Below are 27,173 nucleotides of genomic sequence, written 5' to 3'. Positions count from 1 at the left end.
AAATAAAGCAACAACTCTTAGCTTAAAAACTCCACAAAGCAATTTAGTTTATTTTGGGTAGGGTTTGAGAATAGGGTTATAACCATGTACTTTAATAAGTTTGGTGTGACAAATAACTGTTACTTACTATTCAGTCTTCTTCATGTTAAATGGAGGCTGATGTCGAAACACAAATGAGTTGTGGAACAATTTACTGTCTTCCCATGCTGATGCTCCCCAATGCTTTGCAGTTGTTTCTCACATATAAAATCTGAGAATTAAAAAGCTACATAATCATTAACTCTCCATTTATATATAAAGCTATATTTGCAAATGTGCTTTCCTATCTCATATATCTTTTTATACATCATTATTTCAGGAGAAAGTGAATTTAAATGACATTTGCAAGTTAATACGTGCAAAGTAAGTAGCAAAATCAGGGCTAGAAACCAGGATTTTCATCCCAGCTGAGTGTGTTTCCCACAATTTCTGTGTTACTTTCTTTATGGGCATTGGTGGTTGATGTGGAAGAGAATGCTTCAGCTTGATGATTCATATACTGGTTGTTTGAGTCAATATTATTAAAATAAGTCAAATATGTTTTAATTTCAAACATTGACTTTTTTTTTTGTTGTTGTTTTTTTTTTGGATTTTTTGAGACAGGATTTTTCTGTGTAGCCCTGGCTGTCCTAGAACTCACTCTGTAGACCAGGCTGGCCTCAAACTCAGAAATTTGCCTGCCTTTGCCTCCCAAGTGCTGGGATTAAAGGCGTATGTCACCACCGCCCGGCAAACATTGACTTTTTACATTCTTTCCAAACATAGGTGATTTCTAATTCTGATATCACTACCAAGAAAGCAGAATAAGAGAATTGATAACAGAATTTTCATTATGTAGGCATTGAGTTTAGAGAAAAAACATGAAAAATCAGGAAATGACAAGAGTTTAATCAATGTTATATGACAAATATAGTTTGTTTGCCAGAACAATAATTTTACGCGTCTGACAGTACATTATGCAAGAGAAAGGAAATAAGCAATATGATACATGTAATAGCAGTTCCTCAGAGAACAAGCAACCCTTTTCTTAGGGCACACAAATTAATTTAGGTACCTTGTTGTGTACAATTGAGAACACCTTGACTTGATGAAAATTATGGAGGCTGTAATGTTTTCAACCAAGGTACATATTTTGTGGGTTAACATTCTTCTTTAATATCCAGTCTCTAATTTTTATTTTATTTCTAGATAAATACAATTTCATTTTAACCTACTATTATCTTCACTCTTCACTCTTGTAAATTACACCAAAACTGATGTGCTTTGCCACATAGAATTCAAACCTACGGTTGTACCGCTTTCTAACACAGACATAGGGAAAACATGCACCTTGTAACCTAAAATCCATTGTTCATCACTCTGGTTTAATTTCCCCCACAAACACAGTCACTTTCTGGTCCTACAGACAACTCAGAATTTAATCTTATGTCAGAATTCCAGAACAGGAAGTTTTATGAGAATATAAGACAAGGAATTTTGATCTTTAGAAAACCATGATTCATTACATCAGTTTTTTTTTTTTTTTCAAACAAGGTTAGGCGTGTATAAGCAATTGCTTTCACACTACCTTTCACCACCACAACAACCTCTGTGCCTCTTTTTACAGTTCTAGCTCAGTCTGATCAAAGACATTTATCTTTAAAAAAAAAAGTCAAATCATCTTTCACAGTTTCTCTTCCCAGCTATGAGCAATCCAGTGTCTCTGGCCTATTTCCATCGGTTTGCCTTCAACATGTGAACTTTTAAAGTCTCTTTGTATCCCACAGCCATGCCATCCACTTGCTTCTTGGTTTTGACCTCATGTTTGCTTCTGAAAGCATAGATCACCACAGTAGTGTTCAACTACAGTCTCGATCCGAGGCTATGGAGCTCTGCTTCCTCGCCCTGAGCAGACACATCTTCAATGTGTTTGAGTAGGACTCATCAACAGTTTGTGCCAATTGACTATTCTTTTTCTCAGATCCACTTTGTCAAGCCAGATACAAGCTTCTCCAATCAAAGTCTTCTTCATAAACTTCCCGCCATTGGAGAAAAGTAAAATCTAGAAAACATAGTCAGAATTACATGTAGATAGGTACACGCACATGAATGTCTTCCAATCTTTAAGAAGTTTTTATTATAAAACGATAACCAGGAAGGGAGGGAGATGTGAGGATGGACTACGTGTACTTGAAAGAGAGCAGAGATATTCTTGAAATATCTATTAATATGAATTAGTTCAGATCAACATTTCTATTAGCCTTCCTCAAATTTTACTATATCCCCAAATCACATGCACTGAAGGATAAGCAAATATAATATAATGTAATATAATATAATAATACAAATATGCTCATTCTAATTAGTTATACTTAATGAGAACTTTCATGTTTAAAATCCGTAATTTCATACATAACTATCAGTTTTAGGTTTGGGAACTTCACATGTTTTTAAAATAATTCGAGTCCCTATATTGATATTAAGTTAATTTCAGGAAAACTCATGATGTTCGTTCCACTCTTGTAACTCTCCTCTCAATGATACATTCATTTGTATAGGACTTAGAGGGTTTTTTTTTTTTTGTCTTTAGTGATTTATACTAATTCTGTCAATGAAGCTTAACTTTTTCTTTTCAAATATATGCATAGAAAACATATGCATATATATTTTAATTTTAATTTATATGTATGTGTGTCTGCTAGAGTCCTGAAGACAATTTCAGAGCCCTTGAAGCTGAAGATACAAGAGGTTGAGAGCCAGCTGATGTGGGTCTTGGGTGATAAACTTTGGTCCTCTGGAAGAGCAGTATGTACTTTTAACCACTGAGTTATCTCTCCAACCATTGGACTTGTGATTGTAATATATGTTCATCTCCACTGTAAAGCATTAAGTACTGGTATCATGGAATAGTTTCATATATTTCCATATATTCTTCTCTAGCTACATTTCCTTTTCCTGCATGTCTACTGAAGGCATGTTATGTGATAACCATTCTGCTAGACTACAGGGGAAAAGATAATGAAAATTAAGCCTTGCCATAGAGAAACTGTAACACATAAGGGTATAAATTATTGAATAGGAGAAGCTCTGCTTAGTAGAGTAATAGATGAGATGATTAGTGGAAAAGGTGTTATGAATTATACTTAGGGCTTTTAGTAAAAATGGATATCGAAAGATGGGCTATGGGGATACAGGAGAAAGAAGCTTTGAAATGGAGGAAAATATGAGCAAAGAACTCAAGACTAATGTAATTTTAAAAGACTCAGATGTGTCCTGAATATAGGAAAGTGACAAGGGACTAAGACCAAATCTATATAAATAAAGCCCACTTCGGAGGACCTTGAATGATACAAGAAAATGATGTTTTACTGAACAGCTTTAATGGAAACCCAACAATATTTGGTAAGGATAATTCTGGCTGTAGTGTGATGAATTTAAAGAGATGAGACAGTAGTGAGAAGAAGAGCAGGTGCATTACCAAACTGTTGTAAATAGCAAAGTAGCGAGCCGAAAGATTTAGAGAGAGTGACCATGAGAACAAGAGGAATCCACCCAAAGTAGCAAAACTGAGTAGTCAACTGGTGGGAAACTGGATAGACTGAATGTGTTAAGGGGGTTCACAGGGCTCTTGTGGTGGTGCTTCTAATGATTAACTACTATACAGTACATGATCAGTATCTAAACACAGAATAACTGAGTGGACAATAAGTATAATATATGAATGGAAAAGTAAATCAGAATATATAACACAATTACCTGAAGTGAGTGGCCTGCAGGACTTAGGCTGAATCTAAAGGTTTCATTGAAGGAAGGCTCTCGATCATGTCGACATACCCTTGTTTTCTTTTTAATAACCTTTTTTTGGGTAGCAATGTTTATCACATATATTTTCACATATAAATCTGAAAATAAGACAGAAGCCTATTAAGTGCCCACTGTTCACAGCATTTTCTCTTGTATGCGGATATTCTCATTATGAACCATACAAGCATAAAAAGTTGTCCACAATTTGTTGCATAAACCATTAAGTGATTGTAAGTATAAATTCGTATAAATTTAAGTTAGCTTTACTTAAATTAATTGGTGTTTATTATGTGTAGCAATCTAATTTTTTTTCCTGCCTTGGAATTGCTTTATTTTTGGAGAACACAGTACATCATTCCCTTCCTGTGTTTTCTCAGAAACATTTCACAGAACACAGGACAAATAGTTATAGCTGAAAGAAAATAACTAATAAAAAGATTCTACACACAAGACAGTTAAATGTGCATGCCTGAGTGTTGCTCTCTGTGATAATTACCAGGAGAGTGTTATCTTTAGTGTTCCCAGATACAGTTAGCTTATTTTTTAATTAGACATTTTCTTTATTTACATTTCAAATGTTATCCCCTTTCCTTGTTTCCCCTCTGAAAACCCCCATCCTCTCCCTCCTCTCCCTGCTTCTATGAGGGTGTTCTCCCACACACCCACTCCTGCTTCTCCATCCTGGCATTACCCTACACTGGGATATAGAACCTTCACAGGACCAATGACCTTTCCTTCCATTGATGTCTGACAAGGACAACCTCTGCTACACATGCAGCTGGAGCCATGGGTAGCTCCAAGTATACTCTTTGCTTGGTAGTTTAGTCCCTGGTAGCTCTGAGAGTACTAGTTGGTTCATATTGTTATTCCTCCTATAAGGTTGCAAACACCTTCAGCTCCTTCAGTCCATTCTCTAACTCCTCCAATGGGGACCCTTTGCTAAGTCCAATGGTTGGCAGGGAACATCCACCTCTATTTTTGTCAGGGTCTGGCAGAGACTCTCAGGAGATATCTATATCAGGCTGTGTCGGCAAGCACTTCTTGGCATCCACAATAGTGTCTGGGTTTGGTAACTGTATATAGGATGGACCCCTGGGTTGGGCAGTTTCTGGATGGCTGTTCCTTCAGTCTCTGATTCATACTTTGTCTCTGTATCTCCTCCTGTGGATATTTTGTTCCCAATTCTAAGAAGGACTGAAGTATCCACACTTTGGATTTCCTTCTTCTAGAGTCATGTGGTCTGTGAATTGTATCTTGGGTAAGCATATTAACTTTTATGCTTAAAAATCTAGCTGAAGTTTAGGAAAATGATTTTATCTTTAAAGTAGAAATTAAATTAATTTTTTTGCATATAATTCTAATGTTTTCTATGCACAGGTGAAAGTTTACCTAAAATTTATTGTAATTTTTAAGGGAAAGTCCTAGAAGCTAGTAGATATCCTTCACTAATCATTATAATGAAAGTAGATACCTGGTAAATGATCCGGAGACTTAAATTTGTAGGTAATATTTCTGCACTGGAGAATTTCAACTATTAGTTGTTCACCATCTGTTTTCATTTCCTTTTTCAGTGCTAGCTTGATTTCTCCCATTACTTGAGTTTTAGCTAGAAGAAGTCAACAAAAAACAAGTTGAAGAATAAATAGCACCACTTATTAAATGCTTAGTTTAATCACTGTTTCAAGTGTTCACTTACTGGATTTTATTAAGTATTAAACACTTTATTGTATGTTATGGATATAACGCACAGTTCAAACCCTTAAGGAGTGAATAGCTTCATGGAGATCACATCATTCAGGCACTTATAAGAAAGCATGCTAAACATGATGGTAGACAAAAGAAACTATAAGTAGATGTGGTATTCAGCTGTAGAGTCTTAAGTTTTGAAGAGGTAATTGATGACCTTGTAGGAAGAGAAACAAACATGGAAATTATAAAATTTTAGTACAATATATAGGGAAAAAGTCTTTTAAAGTGTAATATGCTGTTTACCAACATTTCTGTTGTATCTTGGCTCTGGTGTTGTATCACCAGGCTTGTTCAAGAATACATGGTAGCATACCCAAATCTTACTATATAGAGTGTTTATTCCCTGTTTCCTTTATAAAATATAGGTGGTAGTGATGCGTAATGAAAAAAACTGCATAAGGCAAAAAGTACACGTGATATAGACTAGATTAATTGTAGTTTCTTCTAGAATTTTAGCTTTTATTATTGAAGGAACTTTCCATGCCACATCAAATCTGTTGTGACTCCACCAATTTCTCTATTATCTCATGGACTCATTCACCAACACACAACTTGTTCATCTTTTTACTTTGGGCTGAGTGTCCTGCTAACAGGATGAATACAGTGAGTATAAAATGCATAAATAAGTATGAATGCATGCCTGTTTTTAAATCAGAATCTTACATTCCTAATGCTGATAGATATAATCCTCATAAACAGGACCCTCCTGATTCCTTAACCGTACAAATATAGCCTCAAAGGAAGTGTTTGAGAATACATTGTTGGCAGCTAAGTTTAAAAAGAAAATATAAATTTATATGTCTTAAATAACCACTAATCTAGACTCATAAGATTTTTCACCTATTAGGAAGATAATTTAATTAGATATTTCTATGGATAAATAAATGGCTAGGAAGAATAATTCTGAAGTATAGTGACATGGTTTCAAAAATAATGTGACACTGGAGATCCTCTTGGAAAAGAGCTAGGAGAGCTAGGGCTGCAAGTAGGATGGGGATTAGCTGAGATGCAATGGAAAATGAATTCTTTGGTAAAAAAACAAAAACAAAAAACCACTACATTAGCAGATGGGACTATCATGTGGGAAATCCAGGCCTGAAGCACTGCAAGGCATTGCTCACTGGGGCCACATTAACAGCTTTATTTCCACATTTAGAGCACAGGAATTTATTGAAAGTCTCTAAACACAATGTATTCTCAGACATTTGTTTTCAGGATATATATTTGTGCTTTATAAAAATAAAAAGAGCCTTGTTTACCTGGATTATATTTATCAACATTAGAGTTTTAAATTTTTAATTTATAAATCCACTATGATAGAAGTGTGTGAAGTTCATTCTTTCTTACAAATACAGAGTTGGGGAAAAGAGGAGAATATCTTGTCATCCTTTTTGGTCAATTGTTAATAATTGTGATACTGTATACTAAGACAAGTTGTTTAAAGAGAGAAAGACAAATCTCAGCAAAGCCCAGGTCAGCACTCTCCATGACCACATCACACATGCAGAAGTTTACCAAGAAAAGAGAAAGTTGGCTAGCACAAGAGGATTCCAGACACCAGCCCTGTGTAAATGAGCAATGAGCACAGCCCACACCCAGCCCTGGAAAGCCTTGCTAAACCTTTGAGCTGGCAGCCTTAGTTCATCACCTTGGGGTTGTCAGCAGTCAGAAAAAACAGTCTTGATGACCCACAGCTGAAACTCCAATATCACATCCAAGGAATTCACAAAGGTTACATTATCTCTTCAGAGTGTGAAGACATTTTCTGTGTTTGTTGGATTGATCACTTTGTGTGAGTCTCAAAGGAGGAAGTGAAACCAAACCTGGGTAAACTGATTACAAGTGATTGGATCCATGTCCTCAAAGCTATAAAGAGAGAGACAGCTGTCCTCCATTTATGAAACCATTTCTGAGATTGGGTTGTGGGGGTGTCTTTTTAAAAATTATTACCAGTATATAATAACTCTGAAAAATATTGGGCTTTATTTTGACATTTTAATACATGTATATAATGCCACTGGATCATATGCATCTCCCATGATCCTCTGTTTTCTGCCATGCTCTGTCTCTGATTACCTCCTTTGGAAAGAGAATTCTCACTCTAAAATAAAATGGTCATGCAAGAGACCCTCACTATTTGGAGCCAATAGAAGTGAACAGAAGTGACTGCATGAAAGATACATTAGTATTTTCTCTCTGGGAAATACACTTTTATGGGTCATAGCCCCCCTTTCTAGGTCCAAACTCCAATAGCCAATGATTTGTCACCTCCTAGCTGCCTCACTTTGAAACACGTGCTAATTAAAGTTCCTGAGTCATCATACTGTCTGCTTCCTTCCTGGAAGTTTAACCTCACATCCTTCACTGTGGGATGCTTGTGAAGCATCTGCTAAGATTCACTCTGTTCAAAGGTTTTCCAGCTTGCTCTTTAATATTTTTAACTGAAAAGAGAAAAGGACGTGTTTACTGAAATCATCTTAAAGCATTTTTTTGAGTGATTTTTCCTCTAAAGCAGATACTTCTGTGAAGATAAAAAGAAATCTATGTGTCTGCTGTCTTCAGAGGGTGTGCCCCTGCTCCAGATTTGGGTGATATTTTGAGTCCCAGGGCATCACATACTTAGAGGATTGTGATAGTATTTTGGAATATGGGGTAAATGGCAGGAAAAAAATTTCAACCAATGTTCATGTATTGAAGTCTTAAAACTCATGCTTCTTTGATTTTATTAGAAGAATGGCCTCACTAGGCTCATAGATTTGAATGCTTGGTGGGCAGGGAGAGGCATTGTTGAGAGATGTGGCCTTGTTGGTTTAGATGTAGGATTATTGGAGGAAATGTGTCACAGAGAGTGGCCTTGAAGTGTCAACTAATCAAGGCAGGTCAAGTGTCGTTGTCTTTCTGTTGTCTGTAGATCAAGATGTAGAACTCACAGACCCTGCTCCAGTGTCATGTCTCTCTGCATGCTGCAATGTTCACTACCATGAGCATCATGGACTAAACCTCTGAAATTGTAAGCCATCTCAACTAAGTGCTTTCTTCCATAAGTGTTGCCTGGGTCATGGTGTCTCTTCACAGCAATAGAACATTGAGTCAGTATCTCACAATCCTGTAAATATTGATGAGCTTATGTGTTGCTAGAGCTCATTTAATTGTACTTCACAGAAAAAATATATGATTAAAGGATAGGGAAAGAGTAAGTCCTATGAAAGTAAACTGCTATATAAAAGAAACAGTCATTGTAAAATAATCAAGACTGACTATTTAATATGTTAAAAGACAACCTAGGAGAATAAAGCAAGGAGAAAAAAGGAAAAGAACAAGTGAAAGAAGAAAGGAGGGGGGGGGAAGAGTGGGAGGTGGGAGGGAATGGTAGGGAGAGGGAGGGAATAATTGGAGGAAGGAATGAGGAATGAAAACTAAAGGATGAAACATAGGCCACCAATCATATAGTGGTAGAAGCTGGATAGAGAATAGACTTCCTCATGCTTTAAATGCAACAGAAGAATTTAAAATTGAAATGAAGGGCCCTTCTGGTTGGTGCCAGCTCCAGGCAACCTTGGGCATGAACTTGGAGGATGGTCCCATGGTCCACAGAGGACTCTCCACTCCGCAGGTGCCCTAACATGCCCAAGATCTTAGGATCACAGGTGAGTGGAATGCAACATCTGTTCTAAACCAATTGTGATGGGTCTGAGACAGCAGGAGCAAGGACACAGGAGCCCTGCCTGACCAGCAACTTGGGTTCCTTCTGGTTGGTGCTGGTATACCTTGGTTTTGAATACAGCAGAGAGCCCCAGAGTCCACAGAGGAGACACCAATTCCAGGCTCTGAAACATGCCCAGGATCTTAGGATTCCCGGATCTCAGGATACCAAGAGTTTGGTCACCAGGATCTCAGGGTCTCAGAGGAAGCTTTACTGCCAAGAATTCTAACACACCCAGAATCTCAGGTTCACAGGATTCCAGAATCACAGGGTCACAGAGAAAGCTGAACTCTGAGATTACAGGAAGGACAGGTTCCAATCAGATATATTGAGGGCAGCAAGCATTTGAGATAATCAGATGGCAGGGGGCAAGCATAAGAACAGAAGCAGCCGAAATCAAGGTTACTTGGCATCATCAGAACCAACCTCTCCCACCATAGCAAGCCCTGGATACATCATCACACCAGAAAAGCAAGACATGGATCTAAAGGTCACTTTTCATGATGATGTTGGAGGACTTTAAGAAGGAAATAAATAACTCACTTAAAGAAATACAAGAGAACACATTCAATCAGGTGAAAGAATTGAACAAAACCATCCAGGATCTAAAAATGGAAGTAGAAACAATAAAGAAATCACAGAGAGAGACCACTCTGAAAATAGAAAACCTAGAAAAGAAGTTAGGAGCCAAGGATGCAAGCATAACCAACAAGAATACAAGAGATAGAAGAGAGAATCTCAGGTGCAAAAGGTACCATAGTCATTGACACAACAACCAAAGAAAATGTGAAATACAAAAAGATCCTAACACAAAAACGTCCAGGAGATCCAGGACACAATGAGAAGACCAAACCTAAGGATAATAGGTATAGACTAGAGGAAGATTTCCAACTTAAAGGGCCAGTAAATATCTTCCACAAAATTACAGAAGAAAACTTCTCCAACCTAAAGAAAGAGATGCCCATGAACATACAAAAAAGCCTACAGAACTCCAAATAGACTGGACCAGAAAAGGAATTCCTCCGGTCACATAATAATCAAAACGCCAAATGCACACAACAAAGAAAGAATATTAAAAGCAGTAAGGGGAAAAGGTCAAGTAACATATAAAGGCAGACCTATCAGAATTACACCTGACTTCTCTTCAGAGACTAGGAAAACCAGATGATCCTGGGCAGATGTCATACAGACCCTAAGAGAACACAAATGCCAGCCCAGGCTACTATACCCAGCAAAACTCTCAATTACTATAGATGGATAAACTAAGGTATTCTATGACAAAACCAAATTTACACAATATCTTTCCACAAACCCAGCCCTGCAAAGGATAATAAAGGGAAAACAACACAATGAGGGAAACGAAGCTCAAGAAAAAGCAAGAAATTAATCCTTCAGCAAACCTAAAAGAAGATAGCCACATGAACAGAATTCCAACTCTAACAACAAAAGTAACAGGAAGCAATAATTACTTTTCCTTAATATCTCTTAATATCAATGGACTCAATTCCCCAATAAAAAGACATAAACTAACAGACTGGTTACATAAACAGGACCCAACTTTTTGCTGCATGTAGGAAACCCACCTCAGGGATAAAGACAGACACTACCTTACAGTAAAAGGATGAAAAACAATTTTCCAAGCAAATGGTCCCAAGGAACAAGCTGGAGTAGCAATTCTAATATCTAATAAAATCAACGTTCAACCTAAAGTTCGCAAAAAAGATGGGGGGTGGGGGGCACTTCTTACTCATCAAAGGTAAAATCTACCAAGATGAATTCTCAATTCTGAACATCTATGCTCCAAATGCAAGGGCAACCACATTCACTTAAGAAACTTAGCTAAAACTCAAAAGCACCTCACACAATAATAGTGGGAAACTTGAACACCCCACTTTTATCAATAGACAGATCCTGGAAACAGAAACTAAACAGAGACACAATGAAACTAACAGAAGTTATGAAACAAATGTATTTAACCGATATCTACAGAACATTTTGTGTTATCCTAAAACAAAAGGATATACCTTCTTCTCAGCACCTCATGGTACATTCGCCAAAATTGACTGTATAATCAGTCACAAAACAGGCCTCAACAGATACAAAACTATTGAAATTATCCCATGCATCCTATCAGATCACCACAGACTAAGGCTGATCTTCAATAACAACATAAATAATAGAAAGCCAACATCCACGTGGAAGCTGAGCAACACTCTACTCAATGATTACTTGGTAAAGGAAGAGATAAAGAAAGAAATTAAAGACTTTTTAGAGTTTAATGAAAATGAAGCCACAACATACCCAAACTTACAGAACACAATGAAAGCAGTCCTAAGAGGAAAACTCATGGCTGTGAGTGCCTCCCAAAAGAAGGTGGAGCAAGCATACCCTAGCAGTTAGACAGCATAACTAAAAGCTCTAGAACAAAAGGAAGCAAATTTACATGGAGGAGTAGACTGCAGGAAACAATCAAACTCGGGCTGAAAACAACCAAGTGAAAATAAAAAGAACTATACAAAGAAATCAACCAAACCAGGAGCTGGTTCTTTGAGAAAATCAACAAGAGAGACAACAGTTAGACAGACTAACTAGAGGGTATAGGGACAGTATCCTAATTAACAAAATCAGAAATGAAACAGGAGATATAACCACAGAATCTGAGGAAATTAAAAAAAATCATCAGATCCTACTACAAAAGCCTATACTCAACAAAACTGGAAAACCTAGATGAAATGGACAATTTTCTAGACAGATACCAGGTACCAAGGTTAAATCAGGAACAGATTAATGATCTAAACAGTCCCATATCCCTAATGAAATAGAAACAGTCATTAATAGTCTCCCAACTAAAAAAAGTCCAGGACTAGATGGGTTTATTGCAGAGTTCTATCAGACCTTCAAAGAAGACCTAATTCCAAAACTCCTCAAACTCTTCCACAAAATAGAAACAGAAGGTACTCTACCCAATTCATTCTTTGATGCCACAATTACTCTGATACCTTAACCACACAAAGACCAAACAAAGAAAGAGAAACTCAGACCAATTTCCCTTATGAATATAGATGCAAAAATACTCAATAAAATTCTCGAAAACTGAATCCAAGAACACATTGAAACGATCATCCATCATGATCAAGTAGGGTTCATCTCAGGGATGCAAGGATGGTTCAATATATGGAAATCCATCAATGTAATCCACTATATAAACAAACTCAAAGACAAAGTGAAAGATCTGTATGATAAGAATTTCAAGTCTCTGAAGAAAGAAATCAATGAAGATCGCAGAAGATGGGAAGATCTCCCATGCTCATGGATTGGTAGGATCAATATAGTCAAAATGGCTATCTTGCCGAAAGCAATCTACAGATTCAATGCAATTCCCACCAAAATACCAACTCAATTCTTCACAGAGTTAGAAAGGGCAATTGGCAAATTCATCTGGAATTACAAAAATCCTAGGACAGCAAAAACTGTTCTCAGCAATAAAAGAACCTCTTGTGGAATCACAATCTCCAACCTCAAGTAGTACCACTGAGCAATTGTGATAAAAAACTATATGGTACTGGTACAATGACAGACAGGTAGATCAATGGAACAGGATTGAAGACCCAGAAATGAACCCACAAACCCATGGTCACATGATCTTTGACAAAGGGTCTAAAATCATCCAGTGGAAAAAAAGCATTTTCAACAAATGGTGCTGGTTCAATTGGCAAATCTCATGAGAAGAATGTGAATTGATTCATTCTTATCTCCTTGTACAAAGCTCAAGTCTAAGTGGATCAAAGAACTCCACATAAAACCAGAGACACTGAAACTTATAGTGGAGACAGTGGGTGAAGAGCCTTGCAGATATGGGCACAAGGGAAAGATTTCTGAACAGAACAGCAATGGCTTGTGCTGTAAGATCAAGAATTAACAAATGGGACCTCATAAAATTGCAAACTTCCGTAAGGCAAAGGACGCTGTCAGTAAGACCAAAAGACAACCAACAGATTGGGAAAAGATCTTTACCAATTCTAAATCCGATAGGGTACTAATATCCAATATATATAAAGAACTCAAGAAGTCAGACTCCAGAAAACTAAACAACCCTATTAAAAAATGGAGTACAAATCTAAACAAAGAATTCTCAACTGAGGAATAATGAATGGCTGAGAAGCACCTAAAAAAAATGTTCAACATTCTTAACCATCAGGGAAATGCAAATCAAAACAACCCTGAGATTCCACCTCACACCAGTCAGAATGGCTAAGATAAAAAACTCAGGTTACAGCAGAAGCTTGTGAGGATGTGGAGAAAGAGGAACACTCCTCCATTGCTGGTGGAACTTCAAGCTGGTACAACCACTTTGGAAATCAGTTTTGTGGTTCCTCAGAAAACTGGATATAATTTGACCAGAAGATCCAGCAATATCACTCCTGAGCATATACCAAGAAGATGCTCCACCATGTAGTAATGACACATGCTCCACTATGTTCATAGCAGCCTTATTTATAAGAGCCAGAAGCTGATAAGAACCCAAATGTCTCTATACAGAGGAATGGATACAGAAAATTTGGTACATTTACACAATGGAGTACTACAAAACTATTTTTTTTTCTGAGACAGGGTTTCTCTGTATAGCCCTGGCTTTGCTGGCACTCACTTTGTTGACTAGGCTGGCCTCGAACTCATAAATCCACCTGCCTCTGCCTCCCAAGTGCTGGTATTAAAGGCATGGGCCACCACTTCCCTGCTACACAACTATTAAAAACAATGAATTTATGAAAATCTTATACAAATGGATGGATCTGGAGGATATCATCTTGAGTTAGGTAACCTAATCACAAAAGAGCACACATGATATGCACTCACTGATAAGAGGATATTAGCTCAGAAGCTCAGAATCCTTTTTAGAAGAGGAAACAAAATACCCATGGAAGGAGTTACAGAGATAAAGTTTGGAGCAGAGCCTGAAGGAACAGCCATCCAGAGACTGCCCCACTTGGGGATCCATCCCATAAACAACCACCAAACCCAGATACTAGACAGATGCCAACAAGAGCCTGCTGACAGGATCCTGTTATAGCTGTTTTCTTAATTTGCCAGTGCCTGGCAAATACAGAAGTGGATGCTCACAGTCATTCATTGGATGGAGCACAAGGTCCCCAATGATGGAGCTAGAGAAAGTACCCAGGGAGCTGAAGGGATCTGAAGCCTCATAGGAGGAACATCAATATGAACTAACCAGTACCCCCAGAGCTCCTTGGAGCTAAACCACCAATCAAAGAAAACACATGGTGGAACTTGTGGCTCTAGCTATATATGTTGCAGAGGATGGCCTAGTCAATCATCAATGGGAAGAGAGGCCCTTGGTCCTGTGAAGGCTCTATGCCCCATTACAGGGGAAATGCCAGAACCAGGAATGGGAGTGGGTGGGTTGGGGAGTAGGGGGAGGGGAAGGGGATAGGGGATTTTCAGAGGGGAAACTAGGAATGGGGATAACATTTGAAATGTAAATAAAGAAAATATCTAATAAAATAATTAAAAAATTGAAATAAAGGATAAAAATGATACATGGCTAATCTCTTAAAATTTAACTTAGTTTCTTAATCTATGAAATTTTAAAAGTAAATTGATGTATAAAACATTTACTGAAATTAATTCTTTCCTATAATTTACATCAATATATTCTTTTCATTTAAATTAATATTTATAAAGAGAATGAATAATTTAATTTGATTTTGGCAAAACTGAGTTCTATTATCTCTTTTGCTAGATAACATGTTTCAAGTAGTGTGGATGTCAAATTATCTCTATTTTCAACAGTTTATTTTTTTAGCACTTTCTAAGGTGTTTTTTCACTAAAATATGCAGTGATCTTCCCACTTCTCCCTCAAAGTTATATACATATTTGAGAAATGTGTACTTGTCATATCTATGTGCCCACATTAATATAGATGCTGAAATATCTAATTATATTTTGGGGAAATACAAACCACTAAAATTAATAAACAATTATCTCACACCATAAAGAAAATTTAGTAGCCATAATCACTATTTCACAGAAGATGGTGGCCTGTGTGTTTTGTGTATTTAAGAGATTGAGTGTAGGGTTCTGAACCTCAGAGTCACTTTATACTTTCTGTGAGTAAGATTGTTACAACATTGCCACACGTGTGGAAATATTCACTGCAAAATGTCTTTACAAAATGTATTCACTTCAAAATGCATTAGAATGAATGGATATCAGAAGCAACTTTGTGGTTAATTTTAGACATATACTAGGCTTTATAAATCAGGGAAGCTTCAGCCAGAAAATGTTTATGTGTTAAGTTTTGAAAATGTCCCCTCGAAGGTGTGTGGTCCACATGTGCACTTTGGGTCAGAGATGTAAGATATAGAGCAAACAACAACAATTCAAGGAAAATCTTCCAAAACTGCCAGGTGTGATGGCAGGCACCATTAATCCCAGTACTGAGGTGGCAGAGACAGGCAGACTTCTATGTGAAAGACCAACTTGGTCTAACCAGTAACTTCCAACACTGCCTCAGAAAATGTAAAATAAACATTCCTGAGACACTTACATAAAATCTTTGTGAAAAAGTTTGCTAACGGTGCCGAGTTACTTAGTGATGTGCATATTGACTGGAGAAGTATTTATTTTATCGTTAAAGGTTTATTTTTAATTATTTTTAAGTCTGTGCATGCATAGGTGTCAGTGTGTATGTGCATATGTGAGTGCAGTTGCCCATAGTGTCCAGAAGAGGGAGAAGGATGGTGGAGCTGGAATTACAGGATTCTGCCAGGCCTGTGTGTTGGGTGCTGAAAACTGAATTTGGGATCTCACAAGAGCAGCAGTACTGCTCTTAACTGCTGAGCCACCTCTCCAGTCCCTCAGAAAATATTCCTTTGAAATTACATTGTTAGAATGTCTAAATCTCTAACACTTAACTAAAGTTCATGTAAATTTAGTTTTGTCTCAGCAACTTTTTCCAATACAAGATCATTGTAGGCAAAGCTGTCTTTGGGAGTATTTTAATGAATAGCATGGGATTAAGAAATGATGACAAAATAGAATTTTTAAAAGGAAGACTATAAAATGAAGAGAAGTACTACTTTTCAATGAAGCAGATTACAGGTGCCAGTCAATGAAGTTAGAGTTGATGTTATGGAAACGTGTTCACTGACTTATCACCCACCTCTCGTTACTGCATAGAAATGAAAAATAAGCCAAGAAACTCTTATTAGACTGAAGAGCTCTTATTCCATTTATTAGAATTAAGGTGGAATTTTTGGTAAGGAATTTTATCTTCTATTGTAGGGAGGTGGCAGGCACTACATTAATCCAATGGTTTAAGCCTGCTGTGGCGGCACAGGCAGATGTAGGTGATTTTAGAATTTAGAAGGTGGAGGAGAAGGATGTAGGAGTTTAAAATTATCCCTCATGAACACAGGATTTACATTTAACCTATATCTCATGTTTCACAGAGAAAACTGAAAGTCCCTCTGGCTTATAAGTACTTATTTAATGTAAAATTATATAATGTTACTATTTATATATATATATTCTATCTATACAATATGATCAAGCTTTTGAGTTTTGGTAAGATCTATAGTTCTGGGTCTCCAATTACTAATCTTCTGCCTAAATAATATTGTATGTTTCCTTAGCTCCAATCTTTATAAACATTTTTACTCAGGTTCTCATACCTGTCAGTAGTGACAGAAAGTTCCTCATATAGTAATTATTGCATTTACATTTATTATTTCCTCTGTATCAATTCCATATTTATGTATTTTTGTTATTGTAAAATTTCAATATTATTCAAGTAAAATGTTGGCACTATTCTTCAAATGAAATTTAACAAGCTGTCATTATTTATATTTTATGACATTCATTACATTAATATATATTACATTTATATATATTATATTTGTTTCAAAGCAGGGCTTCATATAGACCTGGCTGGTCATAAACTCACTGTGTAGCTGAGGCCAGCCTTGCACTTGTGTCTATATCGCTCCAGTTCTGGGATATAGGTAGAGAGGAATTTTCATCCAGCAATATGGCTGCTCTGGCAAGGGATCACATCCAAAGATCTAGATCTGTATAATCTGGAGACATGTCTGCCATATACCTTTAATCCCTTGGGTGGTAGTACAAACAGACCCTTAGTACACACCCTTAAGGGAAATTTAGTTTGTAGAAGGAAGCAGCCATGTTTGAAAGTGACCACTAATCGAGTGGTAGACAAAGTGGTGAGCCAGAGACAAAGATTTGACAGAGGGAGTCAGAGATAGAATACTTCCACCTCTCATGAGCGAACACAGGAAAGAGAAGCTATTTAAGAGGAGCTCAGGGAGAGAGAGAGTTGAGTCACTTTGGGAGTCAGAGTTGAATTTGTTAGTGAGTTCTTGTAGTTCTTTGCAGGTCAGCGGAGGTAATTGAAGCCAGAGAAGAAGAAGCCAGAAGAACAAATTGCCAAAATTACTTTCAGGCCAAGCAGAAAATTTCAGTAAAAAACTGAGAGAAGCCAGATTGAATCAGTCAGTTTGGAGAGGAGTTTGAGCCAGAAGAGCTGAGTTAGACCAGCCAGCCAGAGTTCAGCAAGAACTAGAAAGGGTGAGATTATTCACTTCTGAGAAGGCAATGACATCAGGCAAATTAAAGTTACTTTTACATACAGGTATGTATTACCAAGACTGGTACAAATTTTACTTTTTTTTATTAGATATTTTCTTTATTTACATTTCAAATGTTATCTCCTTTCCTGTGACTCTAGCTATATATGTAACAGAGGATGGCCTTGTTGGTCATCAATGGGAGGAGAGGCCCTTGGTCCTTTGAAGGCTCTATGCCCCAGTGTAGGGGAAATGCCAGGACCAGGAATGGGAGTGGGTGGGTTGGGGAGCAAGGGGAGGAGGGAGGGGATAGGGGATTTTCAGAGGGAAAACTAGGAAAGGGGATAACATTTGAAGTAAATAAAGAAAATATCTAACAAATTTTACTTTTAATTGATAAAAATTATTTTCTGGATTTTTGGGGTGACATGTAGTGCTTTGATAAGGGCAATGAAATGCAGCACCTCACATACTAGAATTTAATTCCCAGTACTACTGAGGCAATGGAAAAATCAAATCTAGTATTAACTAACAATTTACATGGAGCAAATCTGTGTTTTGCGGTTAGGTTTGTTTGCTTTTTCACTTAGAATAAATAAAACAAAACAAGAAATTATGTTTTGAGATAGTCGTATGTCAGCACTTTAAGTTGTCAAATCTCTTATAACAAATTTTAAAATTTTTTATTAAAAAATTGAAATGCACCTTATACATAGGATTTTAAGTAAAACTACTCTCAGTGTTCTGTGCCTAGCAGATACAATTTACCATAGAGATGCCAGCAAAACATAATCCACATTGAGTTTAAGCTATATGCGAATTAATATAGGGTCTATATAAGTTAACTGTTTTAAAGAAAAAACCCTACATTTAAAAAATATAAGTACATATGCCACATCTCTAATTGCCTAAAGTTACTGTAGAATTTGATATAGGATGAATAGGTTTTTAAATTTTTATTGAAAATAGATTCTTCTCCCATATATTACATCAGAACCAGTTTCTTCTCCCTACACTCCTCCTAGCTGCCACCCACCTTCCCTATCTGCTAGATCCATCCCCTTTCTGTTTCCTCTTCAGCAAAGAGCCGGCCTCCAAGAGACAACAGGCACACAGGACAAAACAACCTACAGCAAGGCAAGGCAAACGCCTTGCCATACAGGCTGGACAAGGCAACCCAATAGGAAAAGAGTCTCAAGACCAGGCAAAGGAGTCAGAGACAAAATGGCTCCCACTGTGGGAACCTCACAAAAACCCCAAGCTAACAACAGCCATAAGGATACACAGAGGACTAGTGTAGATGCATGTAGGCCCTGTACTTGCCACGTCAATGTGTTTCATTTGGGGTCTTTGTGGGTCTGTGACTCTCTAGTGTGAGGTGTAGATTTGATGGGGGAAAAAAAAGAAAGGAAAAGGAAAAGGAAAAGAAAAAGAAAAAGAAAAAGAAAAAGAAAAAAGAACAAAAACCACCAAGAGGACTGAGAATAAAGGGCAGTTAGGTTTCTTTTTGTTTTTTGTTTGTTTGTTTTTTTGTTTTAAAACAAATGAAGTCCTTTTTACCTCACTGAAGCTTTCAGAGAGAAAGAAGACTACTAACTCATTCTACTCACCTTTCTTCCTTGATTATGTCCAGCCAGGTGTGCTAATGCTACCCTGGAGGCTGCAGTAATCTTACTTGCCAGGACAAGTTCAAAATCCTTGGAACTCAACAATTATCTGTAATTAGCACTTATCTTCACTTTGCACCATACCTTCCAGTAGCAATAAAAGCTACTAGATTTTAAAATAAATGTGATGACTTTCATGACCTTGTTTTACAGTTTTCTGGAGGCGATATTAAAGCCACTGTAAAGTATTGTAGTTTAATTCTTAGAGATGTGTTTTCTTGACATGCTATCTTACTTATATTGAACAATATACATACATACATACATACATTCATACATTCATACATTCATACATGCATGCATGTATTTCTTTACAAAATATAATAAATGAAATATTTCTGAAGGATTATCCTAATTAGTTCTTTGTTTGTTTAAAAAGGGACACAGTGCAATAAGCTTATTCAATTGTAATCCCAATACTCTCATGGTAAGGTTACAATATGGAACCATCTCTACTATCTAGTTCCCTGTGTCTTTATAACAAAGAGGTGACTATTGGGCCCCAGTACTTTCTACTAACAAATATCACTTAAAAAGTAAAATAATTCTTTTAAAATAAAGTCTGCTAATATTAACCCAGATTAATAATGGCCATTATAACATTTTCAAGTATATTTGGATATATTATCAAATTCATTGCATATTATCCTTGAAATTTACTATAGTGTCTCAAAAGACTTTGGGCAAGAGATTATTTATTTGTGGTCAGTGGATAAAGCTGTCTGCTACCCAAGACTGCGGACCTGAGTTTGATAGCAGTGACTCACATAGTGAAACGAGAAAAGACACTTGAAAGTCGTCCTCTGACCCCTATGTGTGCATCATCGTAGGCATATGCCCCTACATATGTTCAAACTTATAAATAAAAATGTGTTTTTAACAACAAGAGCATCGATTATTGACCAATGGTTATGCCGCTGATGCCTGAGGTAGAGAATTCATAAGATAGAATTTGTGAACTTCTAAGAGATGTGGCAAAACAAATTCCTTAGAGGGTCACCACTGTGTTTGATTTTAAAAGTAAACGCATCTTCATTATCACACAATAATCAAGGACTTTAATCTATTTTTTCACAGTTTATATGTTTATGTTATCACATAAATATGTTATTAATTATGAATACCTATGAAATCATTAAATAACACACATGTAAATTCCTGCCTCATTTATTTACAATATCCTAATGTCTGTAGTAGGTGTTGATACTCTTGTTTAAAGAGATGGACAATGCACATATTAGGCTGACTAAATTTCAAAAGTCATAAATTGGACTATTACCATATTACCAATAAGGTGGCCTATATTTATTTACTAATTTGTGATAGAAATACTTTATGTGATAGTAATTCTCGTCCTGTATATACTCTGCTGTAATCATCTGTGAGAAAGGAGTTTGAGGCTTAGGAGAAGCACTTCATGGTTTCATGTGTGTATAGATGTGAACCAGGAACTCAGTACTTGTGGGGAATGTGGCCTGGAAAAAACTAAGAATAGGGGATGGGATAAATATGTCCCCGTTTTATTTGCAAATGTTAATTTGTTTTTTATAAATGACTCCTTTGTATGCTATTACCTTGTATGAGACAACAAAGTGAATGACAATGACACTGAATATTATCTAAGCAACACTCGTGCTGAGTTCATGGCATTTTGTATGTTTGTTAGTCCATAGACTTACAGTGTCAAGACTATTTATCATTGCCCTTTAGACCACAGAGAAAACACAGAGGGTATATAAGATTATTTGTTTAACCTCTCTAATTGTCTAATTGTTACTGGAGGGTTCAAAGTAATGATCATTTCCACCTCAATCAAAACAAAGCCAGTTGGCTAGTCTAATTTAAATCCTGGGGGTCTGCCCTTTCAACTGAGAGGTGTTTGGAATGCTTTCCAAGCCTATTAAAGATTAGTCATGATTTAGCCTTCTTTGCTTTTCATGGGTGTTGCCTTAGTTATGTTTTTACTGCTGTGAACAGACACCATGACCAAGCTAACACTTAGACAACCTTTAATTGAGACTGGCTTACAGGTTCAGAAGTTCAGTTGATTATCATCAAGGTGGGAATGTGGCACCATCCAGGCAGTAATGGTGCAGGAGGAGCTGAGAGTTCTACATCTTCATCTGAAGGCTGCTAGGAAAAGACTGGCTCTCACATGGAGAGGAGGGTATTAAAGCCCATGCTGACAGTGACTGACTACTCCAACAAGGCCACACTTCCTAATGGTGCCATGTCAGACCAACCATATTCAAACAAAGCCACTACTACTGAAGCTATGAAATAGAGCCTAAGACACTTTCTTGTATTGTGGCCGAGGACTGAGAAAGGAGATAGTGTCCAATTTTCATTAATTTTATTTTCCTAAGTGAGAATAGTTGTGTTAGCTGTGATAAGGGCTTTTATTTGCACTAACCCGGAATCAACAAAATAGATACATCATGCAATAAGCAAGTATTATTTTGACCTGCTCAGATTTAAGAGTTTTGGGAAAGTGGGCCAAGCCTGCAGATTCTTTCTGCATTCTGTGCTAAGATGTCTTTCTTTCTGAAATAAAGCCCCAAAGAACATAATTCATGGAAGAAAAGTAAGCTTTTCTGATGGATTTCCTCTCATGCTTTTAATGTCTTTTAAGAAGCCTTTTGACACATGCATCTTAGCATCCATATTATTACGATTAGAAATAGCTAAGATCTCTTTGCAAAAAATTTTTATTGGAATTCAGCTATTACCTTGTATGAGACAACAAAGACCAGATAATTTCACAAGATGAAAAATTAAGAACATAAGTGGACATGACTTTTTAAATGTTTAAAAATTCAAATAATTCCCCAAAGCCTGAAGAAAACAATGCCTGGGCATGATAGAAAGCTGGTGAGTGGGAGAGCTGAGAGAAAATAACAGGATACAGTTCTGATACGAACCCAAATGTGGAAGAATGAGGAGGAGGAGGGTTCAAACAACAGGGAAGGAAGGTCAACACATAAGGAGAGGGGAAGGAAGAATAATACTAAGGTTGTTTGAAAAAGTTCCAATTAATCTTATTATTTTATATTTCTATAAAATTACACACAATTTATATGCTTATGAATATACATCTATCTATTTATACACACACACACACACACACACACACACATTCATCTTTAAAAAGTCACTTCACTAGAGTTTACAGTGTTTCCCACAAGAACCATAGACTAACAAAAACTTCAGTAGCAGGCATGAGAAGGCTCTTTTACAGTGGCTGTGATGAGACAGGCTGACTCTAAAATCCCAAGAGTATTGAGTACACAAATTTTACCAGATAATTTATTACTCCTACTTTGTTATTGTAAATCTTACCTATAGGTAAGCATAGCTAATACAACTCAATACAGAGAAGTATTAGCTATCACCAGAAATTAACAACTAGGCACAATCACTGACAGGTCATTGGGAGCCCAGAGATGTCCCTGTCCCAGGGGATACATTTACTTCATAGTTCATGCCTCTATGGGTCAAGTGATATCACAGAAAAGGGGGTGGAAAGATTCTAAAAGCCAGTAAGTAGGAAGCCTCCGTGAAACTGTTGCATTACAGCCGTTTTCTCCAAGGTTGAGTAGCTTTCCATCTTGGAGGGAAAGTTGAGAGTCACTCTCAGGCAAGCCAAACTCCAAAGAAGAGTCTCAGTCAAACCCAGGAAAAACCAGAGACCAGACAAGCAGCTTAGAAGAAGCAGAGAACTTGTAGAATATGTAGTTCTATGTTCATGGGATACAGAACAAAGACCAGATGAGCTGCCTGGAAGAGGCTCAGACATTCTAGTTACTTAGAAAGAACTCTAAAAGCTTGGAGCTACCTGAAGTATGTACAGTCTGCTCCAGCTTTTGTGAGCTATCACACATGCTGGGGTGAGCTTTGATGATGTCATTGTCTTTGAGCCTTTCCGTTCCTACTGCGGTAGCCCCTCACCCATATTTCTGTAAGTACCCCCAGTAAAATCACTGGCTCCCCATGTTGCTAACTCACTATCTGGGGTAAGTAGACATCTTCTAGGAAAAATCTGTCTGTCACACAATAACAATCTCTCACAGATCTTAACAATAACAGTATCAATAGCATGCTAATATGGAAGGGGAACTCTCATAGGATTACAATGCTGAAGAACTGTAGGTAGCTGATGGCCAGCGAGAGAAGGAAGAGGTACCATATCCTAGGGATTAACGCCCTCGAATGGTCAGCCCTGAAACTCTATACACACAAACAACAAAGATAGACTCAGTGTCTGGGAAGGGTCTGCAGTAAGGAAAGAAAAGGGAAAAGTGATGTAACTATATTTAAACAAAAAATGTATAATAAAATAAAATAAAATGCGAAAAAGGAAGCTTTTATAATAAGCATGTTACCAGAAGTCCTTTTCCAGGGAAGAGAAAAGACCAAAGTGGGTCAAGCCAGCTTGCTGGCCTAGGCTGTCCATGGATGCTGTCTCACTCCGCAGCATGACCTGCCATTGAAAAGCAGGCAGCTACTTGCCCTGGAAATGGTGGGTCAAATTAATATGCTTGTAATGCAGAGGATTATGTGCTAAATTTGGAGAATTAAACCAGAGAATACTAATTCAGCGGAATAAAAACTCCTGTGAGGAGCATGCTCTGTCCTTAAGAGTAAAGCTGCCAGAGACTGCAGAATGTCAGCTCCTCCCAGGGATATGGGGTGATTTGGCAGCCAGTTAATCCCTTAGTGAATCTGTGGGGCAGCTTTTGGAGCCAAATGCACAAGCTCAGGGGGATATTTACATAATGTCTCTCTCTCTCTGATCATAGGATTAATGGTGCCACTTTTAAAACATGGTAAGTCTGATCTTCTTTGCTGTTTGAACTGGATGGTTTTCCAGTTTCTGTTTGAAGCAACATACATGACTATTTTCCGGTGCTGTTCTAGAAGGTACTGTCTTTCCTATTGTTTCCAACTATCATTTTCATCTTCTCCTTAACTGCCATTTTAGAGAAAAGAGCAAAGCCCAGGTTTTTCTCTCTCTTTTTTTTGTCTCCCTTTCCTTTGCCTCCCACTTGGTTGTCTCCCCATCTTCCCTTCCTTTCTTTCTCCTGCTCCCACTTCCCTCCCTTTCTTTCTTTTCATATGTAACCCAAGTAGCCTCAAACTAATACCCATCCTACCTCAGACTTCCCTGTGTTGAGATTTGCAGGTATGCCACCATGCTGGCTTCGAACTACACAGTTTTAAGCCATGAGTACCAAGAAAGCTGCTATAAGCTTCTTATGGTCCCATTCATGATTAGGACCAACAGGAGGGCTGACTCACCAAATCCTGTCTGTTAGGAGGTGTAGTTTCCAGCGGCTGTGCCTCTCCACAAGGGCTCCAGCTCTTCTCTGGGGCCCCTCTCCCATGCTGGACACTGAAAACAGCTCTTCTTTTCATTTCATCATGGTGTGTGTGTGTGTGTCCTGTATAGCTCCTTTGATCAGCCTTTTTTTCCCTGCCATTATATTCTTGAAACTAGCTTTTGAATATGTAAGCTGGATGACTCGGGATTTTCTCTTTCCAGAGGATGTTCTCCCAATTTCATCTGAGACAGTCTTTTTGAATCATGGTGTCTCCTTCAGTACATCTCTATTTCCCAATATCTTCCTGAGCATGTACACTGTGGCATTCATTGCTCCTCTTGCTTCATCAAAGTGCCAGTCCATTATGACTCAGAAGAGTTCTCATTCTTTACAGTCACAAATCTCATTACCTTTTCCTTTGCTGATGTCACAGCCTGAAGGAAAAGAGACCTCTGCAAATATCATACCTGAATGTTAAGGCCAGATGCTGCACACTCCCGTGCTTCATTTGCTAGCACGAGTTACAGATTTCTCTGCCTCACAAGCAGTGTGGAAGAAAGAGGGTAGAGAATACCAGCACCAACAGGAGGGAGCAAGGAGGATTCCTTTTCTCAGTTTCCCCTTGGCTTGGCTATTAGCTGCTTTCTCTTATTTCCTATGTGTGTGTGCTTAAGCACAATGAGTTCCTCAAACAAATTCAGATGTTTTACTTCACCCCAAAACAACAGCGGACTGAAACAGTTTCACAGTGGACTGAAACTTCTTACACCAGGAATTCAAACATGACTTTCTTATTTTCATATTATTTCTATCAGGTATTTTCAAGTCAAGAAAACACTTGAGCAGCATCAAGGATATGCTATTGTTTTTTTAAAAAAGATTTATTTACTTACTTTATGTGTGCTGCCACTCACACATCAGAAGAGGGCATCATGTTACAGATGGTTGTGAGCTACCATGTGGTTGCTGGGAATTGAACACATGACCTTTAGAAGAGCAGCCAGTGTTCTTAACCACTGAGCCATCTCTCCATCCCTGGATCTGTTATTTTTAAATCATCAAAACACCAATAAATAAGCAGTATTTTTGAAAAGAGAAGCAGTGATTTAATAGAATATTTTTTAAACTAGTCTCAAGTAGCCTAGTTTGACCTCAGAATCACTATGTAAGGAAACGTGACCTTAAACTTATGATCCTTCTGCTTCTGCCTCTCCAGTGAAGAGATGGTAATTGACTGGGTATTCATAGTACTACCCTTCAAATACCTCAGATGAAAACAAAATGAACAATCAGCAGACTAGTAATGATTTGGGTGAGACCTGAAAACCTAAACTTGGGTGACACTTGGAATAGGAAAGAGAGGGAAAGACTTAAATTCTTAAGTGGTAGACCCTGTGAGGATTTATCAATTACTGAATGGTCAATCAACTGGAAGAGCAATCGGAAGACAATGCAGCCAACCCTGAGACATACTATACGGACAATATGTGACTTTTCTTTTCGGTGACAGTGAGGTTCAAATCCAGAGCCTCCCTAGTTGTTTGGCAAAATGAGGCACCACTGGCACATCTGGCTTAAAATGTGATACTAAGAGTGTATAGGTTAAGAGTGAGTCCTCACCGCTATTTTGTAGTAAAAATAGCCATAAACTGCAATATATATACATATATATATATATATGTATATATATATATGTATATATATATATATATATAAAATCTCTACACAATGTTTGCATATTTCACATTTTAAAAGTTGTTTTTACATGAGCAAATATAAATATGTGTTTGGTTGGTTGTTTTGAGATTCAATATGCAATAGGCCAGCCTGATCACAAACTCAATAGGAACTTTAAACTCTTAACTTGTAAGTCAGATTTCCTGCCCCTTGGTCTTGAATTCTTGGTCCCTCTGCCTCTTTCAAGTCCTGAGATTACAGGTATGTGACATCATATCCAGCTAAAGAATATGATACTATTGTTCTTAATAAATTAAGCAATTGCTCTACTCCATGGAACAATATTGTGTATTTCTGCTATAATGCCTCAGTGACATTATGTCATTGTTCAACTTAAATTGAAATCTAGATAATATTCTTACTAGAAGAGAAATTAATCACTCACTAGTCAATGGTAGGTATTCTCTGCCAAAGGAAAGTATGTAACGGCAGGTTGACTGGGTGCAGCTCTCAGGGAAGCTTAACTACTCCCAAGGAACTGAGGCCACAGAAGTTACTATGCAGAGAGAGAGAGAGAGAGAGAGAGAGAGAGAGAGAGAGAGAGAGAGAGAGAGAGAGAGAGAGAGA

The 27,173-nt window shown here is 37.4% G+C and overlaps 1 protein-coding gene across 1 annotated transcript in view; it reads right to left on the bottom strand.

Moving 5' to 3' along the window:
* Positions 1-705: 705 nt before the first annotated feature.
* The window catches only part of Pclo (piccolo presynaptic cytomatrix protein), a 328,272-nt gene continuing 301,804 nt past the window's right edge, over positions 706-27,173 (bottom strand). The window contains exons 23-25 of the mRNA XM_029477261.1: positions 5,294-5,428; positions 3,775-3,920; positions 706-2,080 (exon numbers count right to left, since the gene is read on the bottom strand). Of these exons, the coding sequence (XP_029333121.1) occupies positions 1,940-2,080; positions 3,775-3,920; positions 5,294-5,428 (422 nt within the window). The 3' untranslated portion in view covers positions 706-1,939. The remainder of the gene's footprint in view (positions 2,081-3,774; positions 3,921-5,293; positions 5,429-27,173) is intronic.

Source organism: Mus caroli, chromosome 5 (assembly GCF_900094665.2).
Source record: "Mus caroli chromosome 5, CAROLI_EIJ_v1.1, whole genome shotgun sequence".
Taxonomy (NCBI): domain Eukaryota; kingdom Metazoa; phylum Chordata; class Mammalia; order Rodentia; family Muridae; genus Mus; species Mus caroli.
The sequence above is the reverse complement of the archived record's forward strand: the minus strand, read 5'-3'. Positions and strand labels throughout refer to the sequence as shown.